The sequence below is a fragment of the Bubalus bubalis genome, chromosome 22 (assembly GCF_019923935.1).
Source record: "Bubalus bubalis isolate 160015118507 breed Murrah chromosome 22, NDDB_SH_1, whole genome shotgun sequence".
Classification (NCBI taxonomy): Eukaryota; Metazoa; Chordata; class Mammalia; order Artiodactyla; family Bovidae; genus Bubalus; species Bubalus bubalis.
Genome location: NC_059178.1, coordinates 16,297,509 through 16,321,255, shown reverse-complemented (window position 1 = coordinate 16,321,255; position 23,747 = coordinate 16,297,509). Strand labels below are relative to the sequence as shown.

Here is a 23,747-nt window from a genome sequence, read left to right as displayed (position 1 = left end):
AAAAAAACACAAAATTTTTAAAATCCAGAAATATATCACTTTTTATCCTTCAGTTTGGAAAAAAATTGTTAAAGTTCGAACATTCTTGGTATTGGCAAGCATGGGAAAAAAACAGTCCTGTGGGTGGGGGGAAATTTACCACTTTTTGAGAGGAAACATGGCATTTTGTAGAATTAAAAAAGTTAAATATAAGAGTGAGGCAGATCTATATGAAATGAAATGGAAAGATATCTAGCACCACTCAACTAGCTACAGAAACATGTTAAGCACATACTGTGCCATGTTAAAGTCCTTAGCTTGCAGGCACTAAGAACAGAAAATTTAAAGGCCTTAAACTCTGAGTCACAGGCCCAGGGAATGCTAGAAATGGACAGGACCCCCTGAAGACCAGTGCCAGGGCCTCACCCTGGATTCCCAGTGTGAGAACCACTGCCTGAAATGAGTCAAATGCACATCATGAAATGCAGGTGTAGACAGTTCTCCAACTCATTTCAATTCTGAAGGGCTATTTATCACCAAGTCGCTCTATTTTATTTTTTAAACCAGTATGAGCTGTTCAAGTTAAAACGCAGCTGCGATGACAAACACAGAGCTCACCAAGGACAGCAAATGCATTTTTAAGGAATCACTTACGCTGCTTGAAGGCTTCAAGGGCTCGCTTCAGGGTGCTAAAAAAAAATAAAAGCACATGTATAGCTTCAGTTCTGGAAATTGGCTGTATAACCTTATTATAATGCCACTGCATGTTTCTCCCAGCCTACATCTTAACTGATAGCCTGTGATCTGATCTTTGCCCATGAGCTTGAGAAGACAACAAAAGATCAATGCTTCTTCAGTCCAGTTTCCTCTCTATTGCCCCTCAGTCCCAGGCCCAAGCATCATAAATGCTTTACTGTCCATCTGGGTAGAGCCAGATGCCAAAATTCTTTATGCTTCATTTTCCCCAAGGATAATATAGGAGTTATGATCCATTTCTCATAATGATACAAATTATTCCTTAAAGTATGATAATTAGAAATATGGATGTTGTTTTTGTTGTTCAGTTGCTAAGTCATGTCCAACTCTTTGCAACCCCATGGGCTGCAGCACGCCAGGCTTCCCTGTCTTTCACTATCTTCCAGAGTTTGCTCAGATTCACATCCATTGAGTTGGTGAAGCTATCTAACCATCTCATCCTCTGTCGCCCTCTTCTCCATTTGCTTCAGTCTTTCCCAGCACTAGGGTCTTTGCCAACGAGTTGGCTCTTTGCATCAGGTGGCCAAAGTATTGGAGTTTCAGCATCAGTCCTTCCAATGAATATTCAGGGTTGATCTCCTTTAGGATTGACTGGTTTGATCTCCTTGCAGTCCAAGGGACTCTCAAGAGTCTTCTCCAGCATCACAGTTTGAACGCATCAATTCTTCGGCATTCTTTATGCTGCAACTCTCACATCCATACATGACTACTGGAAAAACCATAGCTTTGACTAGAAAGACCTTTGTCGGTAAAGTGATGTCTCTGCTTTTAAATACACTCTCTCAGTCTGTCATAGCTTTCCTTCCAAGGAGCAAGCATCTTTTAAGTTCATGGCCTCAGTCACCGTACACGGTGAAATAAAATCTGTCACTGCTTCCACTTTTTCCCCTTCTATTTGCCATGAAATAATGGGACCAGATGCCATGATCTTAGTTTTTTGAACATTGAGTTTTAAGCCAGTTTTTTCTCTCTCCTGTTTCACTCTCATCAAGAGGCTCTTTAATTCCTCTTCACTTTCGGCCATGGTATCATCTGCATGTCTGAGGTTGCTGATATTTCTCCCAGCAATCTTGATTCCAGCTTGTGATTCATCCAGCCCAAAATATGGATAAAAGCCAATAAAAGAGGGATTCCCGATCACCTCCTTTTCCATCCATTCTTTAGTCCTCACATGCTTATTGCACATAAACTATGGACCAGGCATGGTGTCAGATGTTGGTGATTCAGTGGTACAAGACAGACATTGCCACAGACTTAAGAGTCTCAACAGAAGAGACAGTCATGAATACAGTGCTCTATCACAGAAGAACAAACTACCACAAATTTAGCAGCTTAAAACAAGACACATTTCTTACTTCACAGTTTCTGTGGAGAAGACCATGACTCACCGTTCATACCTTCTCTCAATTTCCTCCCTTCTCTCCCATGGCTCCTCCTCCCTTATAGCTCCCCTTGCCCGTGGTTTTAGTTCTTCCCATCCTACACTTTCTTAACAAGCTTCCTTTTGAGGTGAAGTGGCTCTCGGGATTCTCTTGCTCATCACTGCCCTCACGAATGCAGACCTCACTGGGATCACTCCAGCCACTCAAGAAGAAATGGGACTCAGTGAAGTCATGGTCCCGGCCCATAGCCACAACATCCGTAGGATTACGGATTGTATTCTATACATATACATGTAGGTGGCAAGTTCTGCTATCTTACAAACTAAAAAGCCTTGTATCTTTCGGCTGGCCTCTTCTTTTTTTTTGGCCCCTTCTTTTTAACTACACCTCATTTTTCCCATTCTGCTTATTCACCCTCAAACAAAGAGTCCTTATGTCGCCCTGCCTTTTCTCATACAAACATTCCCAATTATTACCAACACATTAAGCAGAAAAACGTTAACTGCACAGTCTCTGTATACTTTCCCTGCCTTATGATACAATTTCTCAAGGAAAATGTACTAGAAAGTGTCCATATCTAAACAAACGCACAACTGGTCCAGTAAGATACATGAGCCTCACTCAAGAGCAGACTTAAGACTGGAATTAGTGAGAGAGAAAGCTGGTCTTGGCCTCAGATAGAATTGGAAGTCTTTCCCCATAATGAGCTGTGGAATGGCATTGAAACATGTAAAATATCATGTATGAAATGAGTTGCCAGTCCAGGTTCGATGCTCGATATTGGATGCTTGGGGCTGGTGCACTGGGACGACCCAGAGGGATGGAATGGGGAGGGAGGAGGGAGGAGGGTTCAGGATGGGGAACACATGTATACCTGTGGCGGATTCATTTTGATATTTGGCAAAACTAATACAGTTATGTAAAGTCTAAAAATAAAAAAAAATAAAAAAAAATGAGCTGTGGAGCTGGAAAGTGACAGAGATGAAGTCTGTTCAGAGTCTAAATTTTTTTCCCCCAACCTAAGTGACTGGTTAAAAGGCCACTAATAAAGCAGCCCAAACTCTCTTTATTTGTCATCAGCTTTGTTGTCCCGCCGGAGAAGGCAATGGCACCCCACTCCAGCACTCTTGCCTGGAAAATCCCATGGACGGAGGAGCCTGGTGGGCTGCCGTCTCTGGGGTCGCACAGAGTCGGACACGACTGAAGTGACTTAGCAGCAGCAGCAGCAGTTGTTGTCCTGCAACATCACTTCATTGCTGCTCCTGCATTTAGATGGTGACAACAATCCGAGGAGTGAATGTGGACCTTGGGGATGGTGTTCTCACAGTGTCCCTGCCCCCTCCTCCCAGGTGTTCTCCTTAACTGTGGGAAGAGAAAATATCCCGCCACTCTTACAAACACTTTGGCCTTAAACCCTAAAAGGGCCCACCAGAAGCTATGAAGTCTCTCAAAGTGGTCGATGAGGCAGAAAAAAATCCTACCTAGGCCCTGAACAAGCAAAGTTGTGCACGTTCATTGAGGAAATCTTCCTAAAGAGCATCCTGGAGGTGACAAAACCGGAAGTACCTGAACGGCCTTTCACTTCAACCTTGGAATCATAGTCTGCAGGTCTCATATCCTATTCACCTTCCTCTCTGAGAAATTCTTAGAAGGAAAACTGACGAGCTTTTTTCACAGAAGAGATTGGTGCTAGAGTCTCTTGAAAAATTTACCAAGTTATAAATCAAACACACAAGAATATAAGAAATACCACTTTGCATCAGACTCATTCTGCTAAATATGTTTTCCAAGCAATACTATGTGAAAGAACATGGCTATTTTCCCTCACATCACCTAAAAACTTTTTGGATATCTTTCCAAATGACTTATGATTTCTTTATGATAAACAAGACTTTAGATCCACTGACCTCTTCTTTTTTTTTTTTTTTTTTTGGCCCCTTCTTCCTTGAAACTACAGAAACTAATCTTCCTTGAAACTACAGAAACTGTCCTTGAATGAAACTTACCTAACCCTAATAGTATGTAGGTCTGATGTGAATATGGAAATGTTTTACATACTCAAAAACATGAAGCTAAACCATGCAAGAAAAAGGAAAGTTATGACCAACCTACATAGCATATTCAAAAGCAGAGACATTACTTTGCCAACAAAGGTCCGTCTAGTCAAGGCTATGGTTTTCCCTGTGGTCATGTATGGATGTGAGAGTTGGACTGTGAAGAAGGCTGAGTGCCGAAGAATTGATGCTTTTGAACTGTGGTGTTGGAGAAGACTCTTGAGAGTCCCTTGGACTACAAGGAGATCCAACCAGTCCATTCTGAAGGAGATCAGCCCTGGGATTTCTTTGGAAGGAATGATGCTAAAGCTGAAACTCCAGTACTTTGGCCACCTCATGCGAAGAGTTGACTCATTGGAAAAGACTCTGATGCTGGGAGGGATTGGGGGCAGGAGGAGAAGGGGACGACAGAGGATGAGATGGCTGGATGGCATCGCTGACTCGATGGACGTGAGTCTCAGTGAACTCCGGGAGTTGGTGATGGACAGGGAGGCCTGGCGTGCTGCGATTCATGGGGTCGCAAAGAGTTGGACACGACTGAGTGACTGATCTCATGTGATCTGAACATTTAAAACAAACAAACAAACTTAACTGTATATGAAACTGCTTACATAATCACACAGAGAAAATAGTATTTTAAGTGACCTTACTGCTACGTCACTTCAGTCCTGTCCGACTCCGTGCAACCCCATAGACGGCAGCCCACCAGGCTGCCCCATCCCTGGGATTCTCCAGGCAAGAACACTGGAATGGGTTGCCATTTCCTTCTCCAATGCATGAAAGTGAAAAGTGAAAGTGAAGTCACTCAGTCGTGTCCTACTCTTAACGACCCCATGGACTGCAGCCTACTAGGCTCCTCCATCCATGGGATTTTCCAGGCAAGAGTGCTGGAGTGGGGTGCCATTGCCTTCTCCGTAAGTGACCTTAGAAAACAATATTCTTAGTGGTATACAAGGTCAAGAGGAACTGCAAGAGGAACTGCAAAAAGCACTGTAAAGAAATGTTTCATTCAGAAGTTTCATTGTTAGTAGCTGTATTAATATCATTTTGAAACATTTTAATATATATTGTCATAGAAAGCCAATAATTATGCTAATGTTGTCAGGAACCAAGATTTTCTATGTTAAGAGGAAATAAATATAAAATAAAAGAAGTGAATTATAAATTAAATTTGAATTAGACATATCAATATGAACTCAAGCTTTTAAAATCTGTCCCCTGGGACTTCCCCAGTAATCCAGTGGTTAAGAATATGTCTTGCAATGCAGGGGTCATGGGTTCAACCCCTGGTTGGGGAGCAAAGATCCCATATACCAGGGAGCAACTAAGTCATGCAGCACAACTAGGGAGTCTGCTGGCTGCAATTAAAACCCAAGACAGCCAAATAGATAAATAAATAATAAACAAAATAAAATCTGTCCCCTGAAAGAGCCTAGAAACAGTGACATGTCTGTGACAATGACCAACGATAGAACTCAGAGTTTCATCTATCAGTTCAGTTCAGTTGCTCAGTCATGTCCGACTCTTTGCGACCCCATGAATCGTAGCATGCCAGGCCTCCCTGTCCATCGCCAACTCCGGGAGTTCACCCAGACTCACGTCCATCGAGTCAGTGATGCCATCCAGCCATCTCATCCTCTGTCGTCCCCTTCTCCTCCTGCCCCCAATCCCTCCCAGCATCAGAGTCTTTTCCAATGAGTCAACTCTTAGCATGAGGTGGCCAAAGTACTGGAGTTTCAGCTTTAGTATCATTCCTTCCAAAGAAATCCCAGGGCTGATCTCCTTCAGAATGGACTGGTTGGATCTCCTTGCAGTCCAAGGGACTCTCAAGAGTCTTCTCCAAAACCACAGTTCAAAAGCATCAATTCTTCGGCGCTCAGCCTTCTTCACAGTCCAACTCTCACATCCATATATGACCACAGGAAAAACCATAGCCTTGACTAGACGGACCTTTGTTGGCAAAGTAATGTCTCTGCTTTTCAATATGCTATCTAGGTTGGTCATAACTTTCCTTCCAAGGAGTAAGCGTCTTTTAATTTCATGGCTGCAGTCACCATCTGCAGTGATTTTGGAGCCCAAAAAAATAAAGTCTGAGGCTGTTTTCACTGTTTCCCCATCTATTTCCCATGAAGTGATGGGACCTGATGCCATGATCTTCGTTTTCTGAATGTTGAGCTTTAAGCCAACTTTTTCACTCTCCACTTTCACTTTCATCAAGAGGCTTTTGAGTTCCTCTTCACTTTCTGCCATAAGGGTGGTGTCATCTGCATATCTGAGGTGATTGATATTTCTCCCGGCAATCTTGATTCCAGCTTGTGTTTCTTCCAGTCCAGCGTTTCTCATGATGTACTCTGCACAGAAGTTAAATAAGCAGGGTGACAATATACAGCCTTGACATACCCCTTTTCCTATTTGGAACCAGTCTGTTGTTCCATGTTCAGTTCTAACTGTTGCTTCCTGACCTGCATATAGATTTCTCAAGAGGCAGTTCAAGTGGTCTGGTATTCCCATCTCTTTCAGAATTTTCCACAGTTTATTGTGATCCACACAGTCAAAGGCTTTGGCATAGTCAATAAAGCAGAAATAGATGTTTTTCTGGAACTCTCTTGCTTTTTCCATGATCCAGAGGATGTTGGCAATTTGATCTGTTTCTTCTGCCTTTTCTAAAACCAGCTTGAACATCTGGAAGTTTACAGTTCTCATATTGCTGAAGTTTGGCTTGGAGAATTTTAAGCATTACTTTACTAGCATGTGAGATGAGTGCAATTGTGCGGTAGTTTGAGCATTCTTTGCATTGCCTTTCTTTGGGATTGGAATGAAAACTGATCTTTTCCAGTCCTGTGGCCACTGCTGAGTTTTCCAAATTTGCTGGCATATTGAATGCAGCACTTTCACAGCATCATCTTTCAGGATTTGGAATAGCTCAACTGGAATTCCATCACCTCCACTAGCTTTGTTCATAGTGATGCTTTCTAAGGCCCACTTGACTTCACATTCCAGGATGTCTGGCTCTAGGTCAGTGATCACACCATCGTGATTATCTGGGTCTATAAACATGGCTAATTACTAGTAAAATCTAGTTCACTCCAGATTTAAATTCATAAAAAAATTACATTAAGAAAATATGATGAGTATGAATAATTGTTAAGTTTAAGTGATGGATTCACAGCCATTCATTATGTTTGCCTTTTTAATTTTCAGTGTGTTTTTACATTTAAAACATCAGAAAGATAAATAATATAATCAAATAATATAATCAACAAAAAATTCTCCATGTACTAATGTCCTATGTCTGAGGGTAACATGTTTTTTAAGGCTTGCAGCATGCTCAGTCGCTCAGTTGGGTCCAACTCTTTGTGACCCCATGGACTGTAGCTTGCCAAGCTTCTCTGTCCATGGAATTCTCCAGGCACGAATACTGGAGTGGGTTGCCCTTCCCTTCTCCAGGGGATCTTCCTGATTCAGGGATTGAACCAGAGTCTCCTGCATGGGCAGGCAGATTCCTTACCACTGAGCCACAGATGCAGCGGCCCCTTTTTAAGACTTAACTATTATATATAATTTGCAGTATATATATATTTGTATATATATATAATATATATAATATAATATATATATTATATATAATAGTTATTATAGTAACTATTAATACTTTGAATATCTCCCAATGTTTTCCTCCTCCTCAGTAATCCAGTACTTTGCAACCTGGGATGAGTGGGTGTGCGGGTGTGGGTGTATGTGTCTTAGGATCAAGAGAAGAGAAAGGGAAGGGCAATGTCTTGTCTGCCCCAATATTGCCTCTGAGCAGACACAGACCTCAAGGCAGGTTTGCCGCTGTCTACAGCACAAAGCAGTGTGCACGACAGCCTGAGGTACGATTACATTTGCAGAGATCTGCAAAGGTCTGCCTAAAGGATTTTCCCCAAGTCTCCCTCAGTATGCTACGTATGGAAGGAATCTAGAAATTTCCACGTGCATAGGAATATCTACATAACTTGTGAGGCCCACTGCAAAACAAAAATGTGCCATTCTTTGTTTATAAATCACTAAGAATTTCAAATAGTGACAGCAAAGAGTAAGAATCCTCCTGGTAATGAAGGAAATGCAAAAGATGTGGGTTTGATCCCTGCATCGGGAGGATCCCTGGAGAAAAAAAGGGCTACCTACTCCAGTATTCTTGCCTGGAGAATCCCACGGACAGAGGAGCCTGGCAGGCTACAGTCCATGGGGTCGCACAGAGTCAGACATGACATATCAACACAAAGATAGTAAACCAGTTCTGAAGCTATCTACATTTGCGATCCCATATGATTGCCCAAGTCAGCCTTGCAAATGAGGGACTGTATTCCCAAAACAGGCACCATGTCTGGACATCTCTGTATCCTCAAAAGTGTTCAACGAATGATGGAAGAATGAATAATCAAGGTACAGAATCCTCACATCAACGGTGAGAACTATGAAATGATGCAAAGACAGTCTCTCGTAACAATTACAAACTATGTGTTTCATATAATATGTACACATATACAAATATATATACAAAACAATAATACACTCTACTGGATTTCTAGCATAAAATTATGCATAATTCTACCTATAAAAAGTATATACAGAAAAGGACTTCAAAGGAAAGTTTAGAAAATATTGAGTTATGGCTTCGTAGTTCATTTTAGATTTCTTTCTGTATTTCTATTTTTCACAACTAGAAATAAGAAAAAGAAGTAAACATTTTTTTCACCCAACACATTTCACTCTACTGGCCAGGTCTGTCTGATGAAGTGACGGGGCTCCTGAGTGGTATCAGACAACCTGGAAACCAGAAAGAAACATGGAACCTACTTGGTCTCAGACTGTCCACATGGCTTCTTCCTAGTGAGGCTGAGCAGATCTTTGCCATATTTCTCTTCAATTGATGCCCTAAGGAGAACAGGAGAGAGAGTTCTGAGTCCTTCTCAGGGCTGATTCTTATTTATGACACATGGCACTTCCCTTGAAGGCAAAACTGCACATTTTACATAGAAGCTCACAATTCTCTAAAATGTGAAACTCCTACTACAGAACCAGGAAGAATTGTAAAAGACCAGTGACTTCCATCTCTATGGTGTTCTTCTCCAGCAAAAAGTCTATAGCATGAATAATTAAGGCCAAACCAAGTACAGTCCCTTGACCAGCACAGGTTACTACATTACAGAATAATTTTCAAAACTATATATATATATATATATATATATATATATATATATATATACATCTTTTTGGATCAGAGTTTTGAAAATTATTCTGTAATGTGGTATATATGTATATATATATGTTTATAGTTTACACAAATCTATACAAATATGAAATATATACATTTTAAGTGAAGTAAAAGATATTGCCGTCAAATGCTGCACTCCTTAGGCCCACCCCTCCCATCTTCTCTATGAGTATCCTTTTACGAACCTAAGAGGTCTCCTGCATTACAGGCAGATTCTTTACTCACTGAGTCACCAGGGAAGCCCCATAGAGTTCTCCTTTTTGTTGTCTCCATAGTTCTGTTTTTTCCAGAATGTCACATAGTTGGAATCACATGGTATGTAGCTTTTTCAGGCTGACTTCTTTTACTTAGCAATATGCTTTTAAGATTCTCCCATGTCCTTTTGTGGCTGGATAGCCCATTTCTTCTTATTGATGAATGATAATCCATTGTAAAGCTATACTACAGTTTGTTTATTTGTTCACCTATTGAAGGACATCTTATGTTGTGAAAGTTGCTCAGTTGTGTCTGACTCTTTGTGGCCACATGGGCTATACAGTCCATAGAATTCTCTAGGCCAGAATACTGGAGTAGGTAGCCTTTCCCTTCTCCAGGGGATCTTCCCAACCCAGGAATCGAACCCAGGTCTCCCGCATTGTGGGCAGATTCTTTACCAGCTGTGCCACAAGGGAAGCCCTTAGAGTTCTCTGTTCACGGTCAATTCAAATATGTAACTAAACTGTACCAAGGAGATGAGAATTTCACAATAGAAACCCTGCAGTCAGCATGTCTCACAGGAACGTTGTTACTTGGTGTGGTATTATGGGTCTGTCTAAAGCACAAAATATCCCCTTTCCCCCTTTCCTGCTCCCCACAGCCTCTGTCACCATTTCCACGTTGTGTCTCAGCCCCAGTTTTATCTAAATCCTACTATCAAGTTATGGACCTTTAGGTTCATATACCCAAGTTAAACATTTTTTTAAAGTATTATATGAATACATTCTCACACCAAAAGATTCAAACAACACAAAGTCATATGAAATAAAACACAAACGCCTCCCTTCATGCTCTCCCCCAACCCCACGGCCCTCCCTGGGAGGAACCACTGCTAAGACTGCTGTGTATCCTCCCAGTCTTTCTCTGCATTTCCATAGTCATCTCTCACAAACACTCAGCTTTTTCTAGTTACATAACTGAGGTCATTCTATTATTTGCTGTTCTGTTTTTCACCTAGTAATAGATCTGTCACATAGATCTTTCTTTATCAGTACATGCCAGCTACCATGTTCATAATTAGGCATCTTCCACAGTTCAAGATCACCCTAATTGCTTTGCTTTTCACTACTGCCAAGAAGACTTAAATGAACATCCTCAGGCAGATATTCATGGGCATCTCTGAGAATGTTTCTCTAGCTAAGCTAGGACTTCTGAGAAAGTGGATTTACTAGATCAGAAGAATATATCTTTTAAATGTTGGAAAACAGTGTTGAATTGCCCTCCAAAAGAGCCTTCTCAATTTATATTTTCACCAAAAGTGTGCAAGCACTCCCATTCCCAGAAACCCTCTCCACTGTATATTATCAGTCCTCACTAGACTTTAGTAAGAGAGGTTTGAAAAAAAAGGTCTCATTTAAATTTACTTTTCCTTGATTTCAGTGATTATGCATTTTATATATTTATTTCTGTATGTTATTTTATGAGTTACATAGGCATATCACCCCAATTTTTTAACTGAACATTTTACCTTTTTCCTATTGTTTTGTAGAAGTTCTTCATATATTATACATATCAATTTTTATTCTTACATGTTATATAGTTTCTCCCACTCTCATCTGTCTTTTCTAAATAATAACCTTATCCACTTTATTAAAATGATACATGCTTATTGCTCAAAAATAAGCAAAAAGAAAAATACAAGAAGAAAGCAACAAACTGTCCAAAATCCACCAACTAAAAATAATTAGTATTAACATGCGGTGATGATTGTAATGGGCATTCCTTTACACAGATATGCAAGCAGGATGGATGGACAGATAGGCATGAGTAATTTTAAAAGAATGAGACTATATTCTATCAGTTCAGCTCAGTTGCTCAGTCGTGTCCAACTCTTTGCAACCCCATAGACTGCAGCACTCCAGGCTTCCCTGGCCATCACCAACTCCCGGAGCTTACTCAAACTCATGTCCATTGAGTTGGTGATGCCGTCCAACCATCTTATCCTGTCATGCCCTTCTCCTCCCACCTTCAATCTTTTCCAGCATCAGGGTCTTTTCCAAGGAGTCAGTTCTTACCAGGTACCCAACGTATTGGAGTTTCAGCTTCAGCATCAGTGCTTCCAATGAATATTCAGGACTGATTTCCTTTAGGATGGACTGGTTGGATCTCCTTGCAGTCCAAGGGACTCTCAAGAGTCTTCTCCAACACCACAGTTCAAAAGCATCAATTCTAAAAGCTATATTCTATACACTATTTAAAAATAAAGTACTGGGACTTCCGTGGTGGTCCACTGGTTAAGAATTTGCCTTCCAATGCAGGGGATATGGGTACAATCCCTGCTCAGGGAACTAAGATCCCGCATAGTGCGGGGCAACTGAGCGCATATGCTGCGGCTATGGAGCCAATGCACCTCAACTCGAGAGGCTGCAGACCGTAACTACTGAGCCTGCGCACGCTAGATCCCGTGTTCCACCACAGGAGACGCCCTCGCACACTGCAACTAGTAGAAAGCCCATGCACCACCACAAAGACCCAGCACAGCAAAAATTTTAAAAATAAATAACATAATATAAAAATAAAGTATCAAGCCTAATTTTAGCTAAATTTCACAGAAGAAAAGGAAACTGAAAGGAAGCTGAAGGAATTGCTGGATTTCAAACGGTCGTTTCTCTAGCACAGGAAAAATTAATTCCTAAAAGACCCTTCCAAAGTTAAAAAGGAGTTTATGAAAATAATTAAGGGGACTGAGACATTAAAATGTTTTAATGATCTATTTCAGTCTTAGTTTCAGACACTTGACAGCCTGTGGTGAAAGGATTAGCACTACTGTACCTCCATCTCCTTCTCAAAATTTTACATTATTTTTACTTAATTTGCATCTATAACACACACTGTTCTCCAATCATAATTCCCCTAGTTGTTTATTAAAATAAATGAGATGCTGACTACCAGTCCTGTTACCATCACTTTTCCATCCCTACAATTTGTATTCTGGTTCATTTCTTGGTTGGCTGGATTTCATCAATTCATGATCTTTCACCAAAATGGCTCAGAAGGGAGGGCATCAGTATTTCCTGAGTTCTTTCATATTTGAGGCCATCTACCTACGGCCTTCATATTTGAAATTATTATTTTTTATTGAAGCACAGTTGATCTACCATGTTGTATCAGTTTCAGGCATACAGCAAAGTGATTTAGTTATACATCTACCTATATATTATTTTGCAGATTCTTTTCCATTACAGGTTATTACAAGATACTGAATATAGTTCCCTGTGCTATATAGGAGGTGACTATTGTTTATCTATTCTATAAATAGTAATACATAACTATTAACCTCATACTTCCAATTTATCTTCTTCCCTGCCTTTTCCCCACCTTTCTCTTTCGGTAACCTTAAGTTTGTTTTCTATGTCTGTGAGTCTGTTTCTATTTTGTAAATAGGCTCATTAGTATCATATTTTTTAAGATTCCACATGTAAGTGATATCATAGAATATTCGTCTTTCTCTGTCTTACTTCACTTACTGTGATAATCTCTAGGTCCATCCATGTGGCTGCAAAAGGCATTATTTCATTCTTTGTTATGGCTGAGTGGTATTCCGTTTGTGTATGTACCACATATTCTTCATTCATTCCTCTGTCTGTGGACATTTAGGTTGCTTCCATGTCTTGTCTATTGTAAATTGTGCTGCAATGAACCCTGGGGTACATGTGTCTTTTCAAATTAGAGTTTTCATCTTTTCTGGATATATGCTCAGGAAGGGGACTGCTGGATCACACAGTATTTTTAGATTTTTAAGGAACCTCCATACTGTTCTTCATAGTACCTGCACCAATTTACATTCCCACCAACCGTGTGTGAGAATGCCTTTCTCTGCACACTCTCTCCAACATTTATTATTTGCAGACTTTTTGATGATGGCGTGGCATTTATATTTAAATGATACCCTTGCTGGTGTAATGAATGTTCTAAAACTTTCCCTCAGAACTCTGTTAAACTTGTTCCATTGGCTTCTGTCATTGAAGAGAAGACCAAGGCGATCCAGTTTCCCTGCTGTCCGTTCCTGTTTTGGGAATTTGGCTTGTTTCCCTTCCTAGATACTTAAAGTATTCTTTCATTAATTAAATAACTTAACCTGAATGAGGCTCTTTATGATCCTCTGCAATGAACATTTAGTATTTTTACATGTAAAAAGGAATTAAGGCTATTTTCATTAAAAATATTTATATAGAATACATATATTTTATCTTTTCAGAATTATATCCTGAAGATTTCTTGATAATCCTTTGTGGTTTCCAGGAGCAGAATTTACTCAATTCCTTTCTTCTAGCACTAAGGCACCAGGAATCTGAACTCACCTCAGACAGCATCTGATCCCATGGAGAGTCCTAGAATCTGACAAGTATAGTCAGCCCTCTACAACCTTGGATTCTGCAACTGCAGATTTCACATTCACAGATTCAACCAACCGAGGATGAAAACTATTTGGGGGAAAAATTCCAGAAAGTTTCAAAAAGCAACACTTGAATGTGCACATACTGGCAACTATTTGCATAGCATTTACATTGGATTAGGTATTATAAGTAACCAGGCTCCAGTCCATGGGGTCGCTAAGAGTCGGGCACGACTGAGCGACTTCATTTTCACTTTTCACTTTCATGCATTGGAGAAGGAAATGGCAACCCACTCCAGTGTTCTTGCCTGGAGAATCCCAGGGACAGAGGAGCCTAGTGGGCTGCCATCTATGGAGTCGCACAGAGTCGGACACGACTGAAGCGACTTAGCAGCAGCAGCAGCAGCAAAGATGACTTCAAGTATCCAGGGGGGTGTACGTAGGTTATATGCAAATAGTACCCCATTTTATACAAGATTTGAGCAGCTGTAGATCTTGGGGGATCCTGGAAAAATCCCCCACAGATACTGAATGATGACGGTAATGAGTTCCAGCAGGCACAACAGTGTGTTCTTTGAAGAAAACAAGAAGCTTTGATAAAAATGAACCTACAACTTCATCTTCATGAAATCAGGTGAATAACCACAAGATTGAGAAACACTGCCAATGGGAAGTGGTGGAGTCCAGGGACCTGCAGCCAATGAAGGAATCACTAGGACTTTGCAAAAATCACACCCAAATAAGTAGGCTTTATCTAGATCACCCTCCTACCAACTATCCAAAATTTCCCTCTCATCTGCTCATTAATTTGTCATTTACTGAACATCTACTATGTGCCAGGCATCACACTGGGAGAACATAGAGGTGGCCAAAATATGGGGCCTGCCTAGAAGAGCGCATGGGTGAGGGACAGCAAGGAACGTAAACCAGTACTTTCATCTGAATATGAGGTCCATGTAACAAGGGCTGTAATAAAAATGTACAAAATAATATATACGTAACAGAAGAGGGCTTCCCTGTGGCTCAGCTGGTAAAGAATCCGCCTGCAATGTGGGAGACCTGGGTTCGATCCCTGGGTTGGGAAGATCCCCAACCAGAAAGGGAAAGGCTACTCACCCCAGTATTCTGGCCTGGAGAATTCCCAGAACTGTATAGTCCAAGGGGTCACAAAGACTTGGACACGTCTGAGCAACTTTCACTTTCACTTAATTCAATATGAAGATGACAGGAAGACACAGGAGAAGAATGACATGTGATGATAAGAGAGACTGGAGTTAGAAGCTGCAAACCAAGGATTCATTCAACACAAGAAGCTAAGAAAAAGACACAGTCTCTCTACTAGAGCCTTTGTGAGCCCATGAGCCTGCAGACCCTGATTTTGGACTTCTGGCCTTGAGAATTAGGAGAGAATAAATTTCTGTTGTCTAAAGCCACCCAATTCATGGTAATTTGCTACAGCAGCCCTAGGAAACTCATATAGTAATAATAGTTTGGCTATAACTTGATCATGAGAAGCTAACATCTAAGGGAACTCGTCACGCCCACCTTGGCAATCTATCATTCTCAAGCCCATCCTGAGAGATGGCTGGCCTACAGTGAGGACCCCAGAAGGACAGCTGTAATCAAGATAGGTTGACTTATCCCTGAAAAAGAACAGGGGGAGTACAGGAGCTTGTGGAAGGAGCCCAGAGCCCCAAAGCACTGTGGCTAGGATCCCTCAGTCCATACTTACAGCTGCTAATTTCACACACAAAGCGGTTCCACAAGCACGCTTCCCTCCTCCCCACTCAGCATCATGTTGCAACACACAGTTAAGAGGGCTGATCTGACCACCCAGTTCCCAGAGAAACCTCTTTTCAAAGAATATATGGACAACATTCTTAGGAGACCACTAAATAAAGTGGAAAAAAAAATTAGACGTGGGGTCAAGAAGTCCTGGCTCTACTATTTACTGCTTTCATAATCTTGGACAAGTCAAACCCCACTGAACCTCAGCTTTCTCATCTGTAAAACAGACTTAATGATATATTCTCTATCTACCTTCTAGGCTTAATATAACAATATTAGTAATGGGTACCATTCACCCACCACTTACTCTGTACCAGGTACTATACTTGGCATGCTGAAGCAGTTAACAGCACAGATTCCAGGGTCCAACTTTCCTAGGTTTGAAATCAGATCTAACCCTTCAGTACCTGTCTGATTTTAGGCAAGTTACATAACATCTCTGAATCTCTGTTTCTTCACTTGTAAAATAATGATGATAAAACTTGCTATACAGGGGTATTTTGAGAATTAAATGAGATAATATATTTAAATAATGTTGGAGCTTATAACTAATAGTTATTGTTGTGCAGTCGCTCAGTCGTAGCTGACTCTTTGTGACCCCATGGACTGTAGCCCACGAGGCTCCTCTGTCCATTATAACTAATACGCCTTCAGTAAATGGCAACTATGGATATAATCTCATTGAGTCACCTTAGCCACCCTCTGCAGCAGGATTAGCCTCATTTTTAAAAAATTTTTGCTGCACTGGGTCTCCATTGAGGCCCTGGGCTCTTTGTTGCAGCCCGTGGGGTTTCTCTAGTTGCAGCACACAAGCCTCTCTTGTTGCGGCTCAAGGGTTTCTCACTGAGATATGCAGGCTTTTTCCGTTGCTGAGCACAGACTCTATCTAGAGCATGCAGGCTCAGGAGTTGTGGCACATGGGTTTAGTTGCCCACAGCATGTGTGATCTTAATTCCTTGAACAGGGATGGAAGAACTCACATCCCCTGCATTGGAAGACAGATTATTAACCACTGGACTGCTGGGGAAGTCCCTATCCTCATTTTCATATTTCTCATTTCCTGCTCGTATCAGGAGCTCAGTACGTAATGTCTGGCCCCATCAAGGGTTTCAGGGGCAGGAGAGTCCATAAGCCTGGGCTACCAGAGTTAAGACAGGCTCATTTTAATTGCCAGCCAGTGGAAGACCTCAGGCTGGAGTGTTATGTAGAATGCTGCCTTTAAAGGAAAAAAAAAAGAAGAAGAGGAGGAGAAGGAAATTTGACCTGGACTTTGAAGGATGGGGAGAGTCTACTTAGGAGTCGCAGAAAAAAGAGAACATTCTAGGTGGGGAAATATGGAGTAAAGATGGAGAGGCAGAGACATCCAAAACACACTCACTAATAATCTCTCTGGCTGGGATAGATGGAGTGGGTGTGGTGAGTGAGAATATGAAACAGAAGGAAAAGGGAGGGAGAGAAACCTCTGTGCTGAGAACAAGCCCAGCCTCCTGGAAATCACCTGCCCTTCTGCCTGCGGTGGATAAGTCATCAACACAGGGTCTGCGTGAGAAGCCTCTGGAGCTGTTCTGGATTCTGTGACTTTCTAGGTTCCCATGGTAAGTTACTTATCCAATCTCATCTCAAAAAGCTGCATTTTCATGCAAAGAAAATGGAAATAATAATACCTTAGGCAGTTGACTGTGTCAAAGGAGGCCATTTCAAAGGGATCTGTAAACCCCAATTATAAAAAGATCCTGAGACAAAACTCTGAGAGCAGCACACAGCAAGTGCTCAGTGTGTGATTTGTTATTTTGTGGCTGTTCAGAGGTTGGTTGTGGTTGTCATCAACTATATCATCACTGATAGAAGATAAGGCAATTTATAATTTACTGGATACATTGCTTCTCTGCTTTGTTACTTATTTGCTGTGTTACAGTAAATCATCCAGGACTTACCGGGACTTACTGGGGACTCGTTAGCTACAGGGCACACACTGAGACACAGCCCCCGGATTGGCAATATAGATCAAGAAAGGTAGCATTCCTGCCCACTCCAGAGGAGTGTGTGACATGCCTCTGTTCTGTCCATGCGCAAACGAGTGTAGACGGATTTACTGCAATCCATCTGGTACAACCAAGGACAGGGACTTTCTAGCTTCCAAGATGCAGGTTGAAACAGCACGGAGGGACCCAGTCCTAGCTGCATCTGAGAGAGAGGGAGAGGGAGGTCCCCCGGGGAGTGCAGTATCTCTCCCTAACCCTTGCTGCCCCTGTGCAGGTAGAGCCACCTACCAGAAATTCCAGAGAGGTTCATGGTGGGGCTTCAACATTTTGGGGGGATAGAAGGCCACCACCTTAGATATAGGGCATATTTAGTCCCATATCATAGATATGTTATAAATGTATGTGATTACACCTCATGACACTGAGCAAATAACAGTTTCACTTTCACACTTCATGAACAAAAATAACAAATGTGTGTGCATGCTAAGTCGCTTCAGTTCTGTCTGACTCTTTGTGACCCTATGGACCCATCAGGCTCCTCTGTCCATGGGGTTCTCCAAGTAAGAATACTGGAGTGGGTTGCCATGCCCTCCTCCAGGGGATCTTCCCAATCCAGGGATAAAATAATAAATAATACATGACAAACTGCTATTATCTTTTCCCTGTGTGTGTTTTTTTCTCTAGTCCATAGGAATACCAAACATCCCAGGGTTCCACCTGAAATTTATGGCAGCTCAGTAAAGTAATGCTCAAGACCCGAGGAGGGAATTTCAGCAATATCAGACCACGGCCCAGACTGAGGCCCAGGCCCCATACACACCCCACACCTATGACAGCAAAAAAGAAAGGCTGGACCCCCAAAGCTGAAGAGGATGGCACCTCCCCTCCTGAGTTAACCATGAACAGAACACGCGCCCTTGATGGAGCAGTCTCCTTCTGGCAAGCATACCAGCAGGAAAGGAGGCCCAAAGCCAGCAGCCCCCTTGCTCAGGGGCCTCAAGCCCCCCACCTAGGGCAGACGTATCCAACACCTTGACCTGATGCCAGCAGATTCTGCCCCCAGACCGGTGGATACGGGACTGGCTTCTTTTGTTATGAAACTTCTGAAGAAAGATGACCATATACTAGAAATACCACATAAATATTTAATAAGTTTTAATTTGCACATGCTTTCTCTTCTTACCCACATATTTCTGTGAAGATCTTAGTTTTTTAGTTCTGTTTGGACTTGTGATTTTCAAACCATGGGTCATCATGACCCATTTGTAAACCATAAATCAATTCACTGGATTATGACCAGCAGTTTTTAATTAAATAGAACTGAACAAAATAATAGGATGCTAATGTTTAATCAAACTTTTATTGTATGCATGTCTGTACGGGGTGGCAGTGTAAAATGTATTTCTTATAGAATGTGTGTTAGTCACTCAGTCGTGTCCGACTCTTTGTGACCCCACGGACTGTAGCCCACCAGGTTCCTCTGTCCGTGGAATTCTGCAGGTAAGAATACTGGAGTGGATTGCCATGCCCTTCTCCAGGGGATCTTCCCGACTCAGGGATCGAACCCAAGTCTTCGGCATTACAGGCAGATTCTTTACCGTTTGAGCTACCTGGGAATGATTTTTTGTTACTGAGGGGTATAGTCAAAAAAAAAAAAAAATCCAGACACCACTGATACACACCACCATCCTGGTTGTATCAGGGGATCCTTGACTCGACCTGCCTGGGCAGCAGAAGCTTTGACCAGTAGCCAACACCTCCTTCGTGTATGAGAGGCAGAGCTATTTCACTTCTAGGAGAAAATTTATAGATGCCCTACTGGAGGAGAAATACAAAATCAAGGGATGTTCTAAAATCTCTATACCCTGTGCAGTGGGGAATCTCGTGTGTTTGCTACTTTGTCAGAGCTCTGTTGAAGAAAGGAGGAAGCCAATCTCCAGTGCCTGCCAAGAGAAAGGAAAGTTGTAACTCGGCATCACCACTTTCTACCAGCTTGGGTAGAAGATGGAGGCTGGTCCCTCAAAGGAGGCACAGTGACTAGCTCCATGGAGCCTGACAGTGGACAGACCTCTCTCTGTCCACCTCTCCTGAGATGCACAGTATGTCAGTGCTCAGCTCCCCGGGACCTTTGAAACAGTTTAAGAGGGAGATGCCTCACCATCAGAGCATGGGCAACCAATGTGAGCTTTGTTACCCTAATGTTCTCCCCTGGAGGACAGCATGGCAACCCACTCCAGTATTCTTGTCTGGGAAATCCCATGGACAGAGGAGCCTGGTGGGCTATAGTCCATGGGGTCACGAAAGTGTTGGATACAAGTTAGCTACTAAACAATGTTCTCTTGGGCTTCCCTAGTGGCTTAGCGGCAAAGAATCCTCCAATGCAGGAGACGCAGGTTTGATCCCTGGGTTGGCAAGATCCTCTGGCAAAGGAAATGACAACCCACTGTAGTATTCTTGCCTGGGAAATCCAGTGGACAGAGGAGCCTGGTGGGCTACAGTCCATGGGGTCACAAAAGTGTCAGACATGACTTAGTGACTAAACAACAACAATGTCTTCTTGAGTGGAAAATAAAAGATTTGATTGAAAACATTTTGCTGTCTGTACCTCCAAGTTACAGATCTCTCACTCACTGCCTTACAAACAGAACAGGTTCATCAGTTTGGGTCCTGGCAACAACCCAGATCTTTGGCCAAAAATCCTCCTAAACCACTCCTTCATCCAGAATCACTGGGAAATGGAGGATTCCAGATGAATGAGATATTCCACAAACTAACTTAGCCATTAAGTATAGAATGTTTTTAATCTTAAAGGAAAGGAAGAGAAGGGAAGAGGAAGGGAGGGAATCCTCTAAACCATGCCAGAGCCCCCCAGACCTCCAAGCCCATCACCATCCGGAGGGGCCTGCTTCTGCATCCTTCTCACCAATCCCGCAGCTCAGTGGTCTCTGAACCAGGCTCTGTCTTCCTTCACCACACAGGCCTGGCCTGCGGTCCCCCCATGATCCTCCACTCATCCAAGCCACCTCGAGTTGAGGGACCCTTTGAGATCTCCTCCTCCATGAAGCTGCCCCCCGTTTTAGCCAGTCCTCCACAATCTCCCCCTCTGCCATGAGGTCCTTCAGTATCACGGGTATCACAGAGCACAGCACTTTATTACATTTTGTTTGTCGTTTCATTCATAAACTTTATCTCTCCATGGAGTTCCTAAGAGCTTTAGGACCAAGACATCCTTTACTTCTTGGGTATCATTCTGTAACATACAGCAGCGGGCCTTGTGAACCACTGAAAACAAACACAACCCGTAAATTGTCCTTGTTGGTGTGGGAGCGTTCTGCCCACTGTGTTTTCAGAGAAAAAAAAAAACGGCAGGTACCTTTCTTTTAAAAAGTCTTCAAACTCTTTGCAGTTCTTGCGGCCATTGTTCAGATGCTGGACGATGCTGTCATAGCCAATGGTGCTGAGGATGTCTGAAGTCTGGTGGGAAAAACAACACTGTGTGAGATGGGGAACCGGGTGACATCAGCCCTGAGGTCTAAAGCAAGGACGGGGCGGCGGGGACCCGGGGGAAGCCGGCCACGGGGACTTTTCGAGATGCTTACCTCCAACGCACATGTGACCAAAAAGGACAAAACAGAAGTTCAGAGTTCTTGTAGCTGTGGAAGACTTTTTAGAATTATGAAACTATAGGGTCACAAAACAGGAAGGAAGTGACAGAGCATTGAGAGGCACATGGTCGAGGGAGCTGGCTGGCTCGGGGCCCCTCCCTGGGTCCCCACCATGCCCTGATCAGGCCAAGCAGGCAGCAGGAACTGAGCCCCCCTCCAGCCTTCTGCTGAGTGAGCTCCATCCTGCAGGGGGAAACTCACTCACGCCACAGGTCCTCATAACGAGGGCTACACAGCATTCACTCTGGCCTCCCCCTTGTCTCAGAGCTTGACCCTGAAAGCTCTTCCTGCAGCCAAGAAGCCTGGTCTGAGGGGCAAGGGCATCACTGAGCCAGGCCCCAGGAGAGGGAGGAGGGGCCGGCTTCCCACTGTAGCAGGAAGGGAAGACCAGCAGCCAGCGGGCCCCGGATGGCCTGGCCCCAATTTGGGGGAAAGGAATTTTTTTTTTTTTTTTACATTTTAAGCGAGCCATTTCAAATCAGTTCAGCTCCGTCGCTCGGTCATGTCTGACTCCTTGCGACCCCATGGACTGCAACATGCCAGGCTTCCCTGTCCGTTACCAACTCCTGGAGCTTGCTCAAACTCCTGTCCATCGAGCGAGCCATTTATTCCCATTTTACTCTACTATGTGCTCTGAGGTTGGAGGAAGCTGTCCAAGTCTCCCAAAGCAGTAGTGTCTTTTAAAAATCAAAGTCTCCTCAGCTCCCCAAACCAACAAACCAGGAGCTCTGAAGAATACCGGCTAAAGTGTCTCCTATTGCAGCTGGCTCCCTGCTTCCTACTCCACACGAACATGTAATAGGTGGTCTGATCCAGACTCCAGGCCCTTAGGGAGCTTGGTTAGGTGGTCTTTTGGTGTGTCCTGGGGAGCTTTGAACTGAGCCACCCCCAGCCCAGCCCCACCACCCTCCGTCTGCTGTGGAAAGTACTTCTCTGCCAATGGGGGGTGGGGTGGGGGTGAGGGGGCTCCTGAAGATTCCTCTCTCCTGCCTGCCCAGTCCAGGACACTGGAGAAGCAGAATTTCTCTCTTCCATTTGCTGCAACTCCTCATGGCCTGGCTGAACAAACAGGGGTCCCAGAGAGACCCCGCAGGAGCAAGGCCTGAGGCTGATTTCAACATGGATTCAGAAACTTAACTGGCTATAACTCACATTGCATTTTTTAAAAATGGATTATTGAAAGTATAGTAAATTTTACACATGGACATACAAATAAATCTTAGTTAGAAATACACTTAGTTCTATGGGTTCTGGCTGTTGTTTCAGCATAGATTTAGGCCTTGGGAAGCCTAAAGAAATAGCTTCCACCGAAGCTTCATTTCCCTACCCTCCTTGCTCCACACACCTCTTGTGTCTCAGCAGGGGAGCCTTCTACCTGCCCCCGGAGTGCAGCACTCAATGGCAACCCCGAGACGATGCTTGGTCTTGGTCCAAACCCTCCAGCCCCAGGATTTCTGGAAGCCTTCTCTGAGTAGCCCTAATGCTTCTTCCTCTGGGCTCTCAGATTCTCCAGCTCCTGAATCTGCTGTTTGCCACCCCTCCTTGGGAGTAGCCTTGCTGGCCCAACTCCACTCCAGGTGCCTGTAGCTTCTTCTGAGTCTTACACAGATCCTACACACACACACACACACACACACACACACACCAAAAATCTAGCTTAATATTATGCACACCAAAGGTCTACAGTAACATTCTGTGGGATGAAAATGCCTATTGTGTTCCCAGCCAGATGCACTAGAACAATGAAAACAAAGACTCCTGAGGGAATGAGGGAATGAATGGGTGGGTACAAAGGGTCAATGTCAATGTTGATTTGTAGTCAGAAGTGCTTTGGTCTTCCCAGGGAAGTACTCTTGGGTTCTCTGTTTTATGATATTCATTTGGAAAAGGTGGTTTCCTTTTTCTCAATTAAGGGTGCGGACACTCTTTGAGCTGGGTAGGGAGGGTGGAGCTAGACTAGGATTTCCTGGAAACAAACCAAATCACCAGGCCTCCTGGCCACCAGCCTTAAAAAACCAGAACTGCTGCTTCAGAGGAGTGACTGGACTCCAGAGGTTCTCAAGAAAGAAAATCTCCAAGAGAAAACAAAGAGTGTCCAAGCCCAAGCACAAAGTGGCAGGAAGTATGGCCTGGAAACTCCTTCCCATGCTCCTCGGAAAGCAGTGCTGAGAAGCCCTGACTGGCAGGTGCAGAATAAGAAGGCCAAGGAGGAAAGAAGAGATGTAGCTGCGTAAGCAGCAATGAGCACCAACATAACACAGCAGGTTTGCTGTCAGAAATGAATGAGCCGAGC

At 43.1% G+C, this 23,747-nt stretch overlaps 1 protein-coding gene across 3 annotated transcripts in view; it reads right to left on the bottom strand.

Annotated features, from left to right (window-relative positions):
• PSTPIP2 (proline-serine-threonine phosphatase interacting protein 2) overlaps positions 1 to 23,747 on the bottom strand; it is a 95,456-nt gene that overhangs the window by 31,129 nt on the left and 40,580 nt on the right. For 2 of the 3 annotated variants that reach the window (XM_045164031.1, XM_045164032.1), the window contains exons 2-4: positions 21,163 to 21,263; positions 9,011 to 9,088; positions 634 to 668 (exon numbers count right to left, since the gene is read on the bottom strand). In XM_045164031.1, the coding sequence (XP_045019966.1) occupies positions 634 to 668; positions 9,011 to 9,088; positions 21,163 to 21,263 (214 nt within the window). The remainder of the gene's footprint in view (positions 1 to 633; positions 669 to 9,010; positions 9,089 to 21,162; positions 21,264 to 23,747) is intronic. The other variant, XM_045164033.1, reaches the window with a different exon arrangement.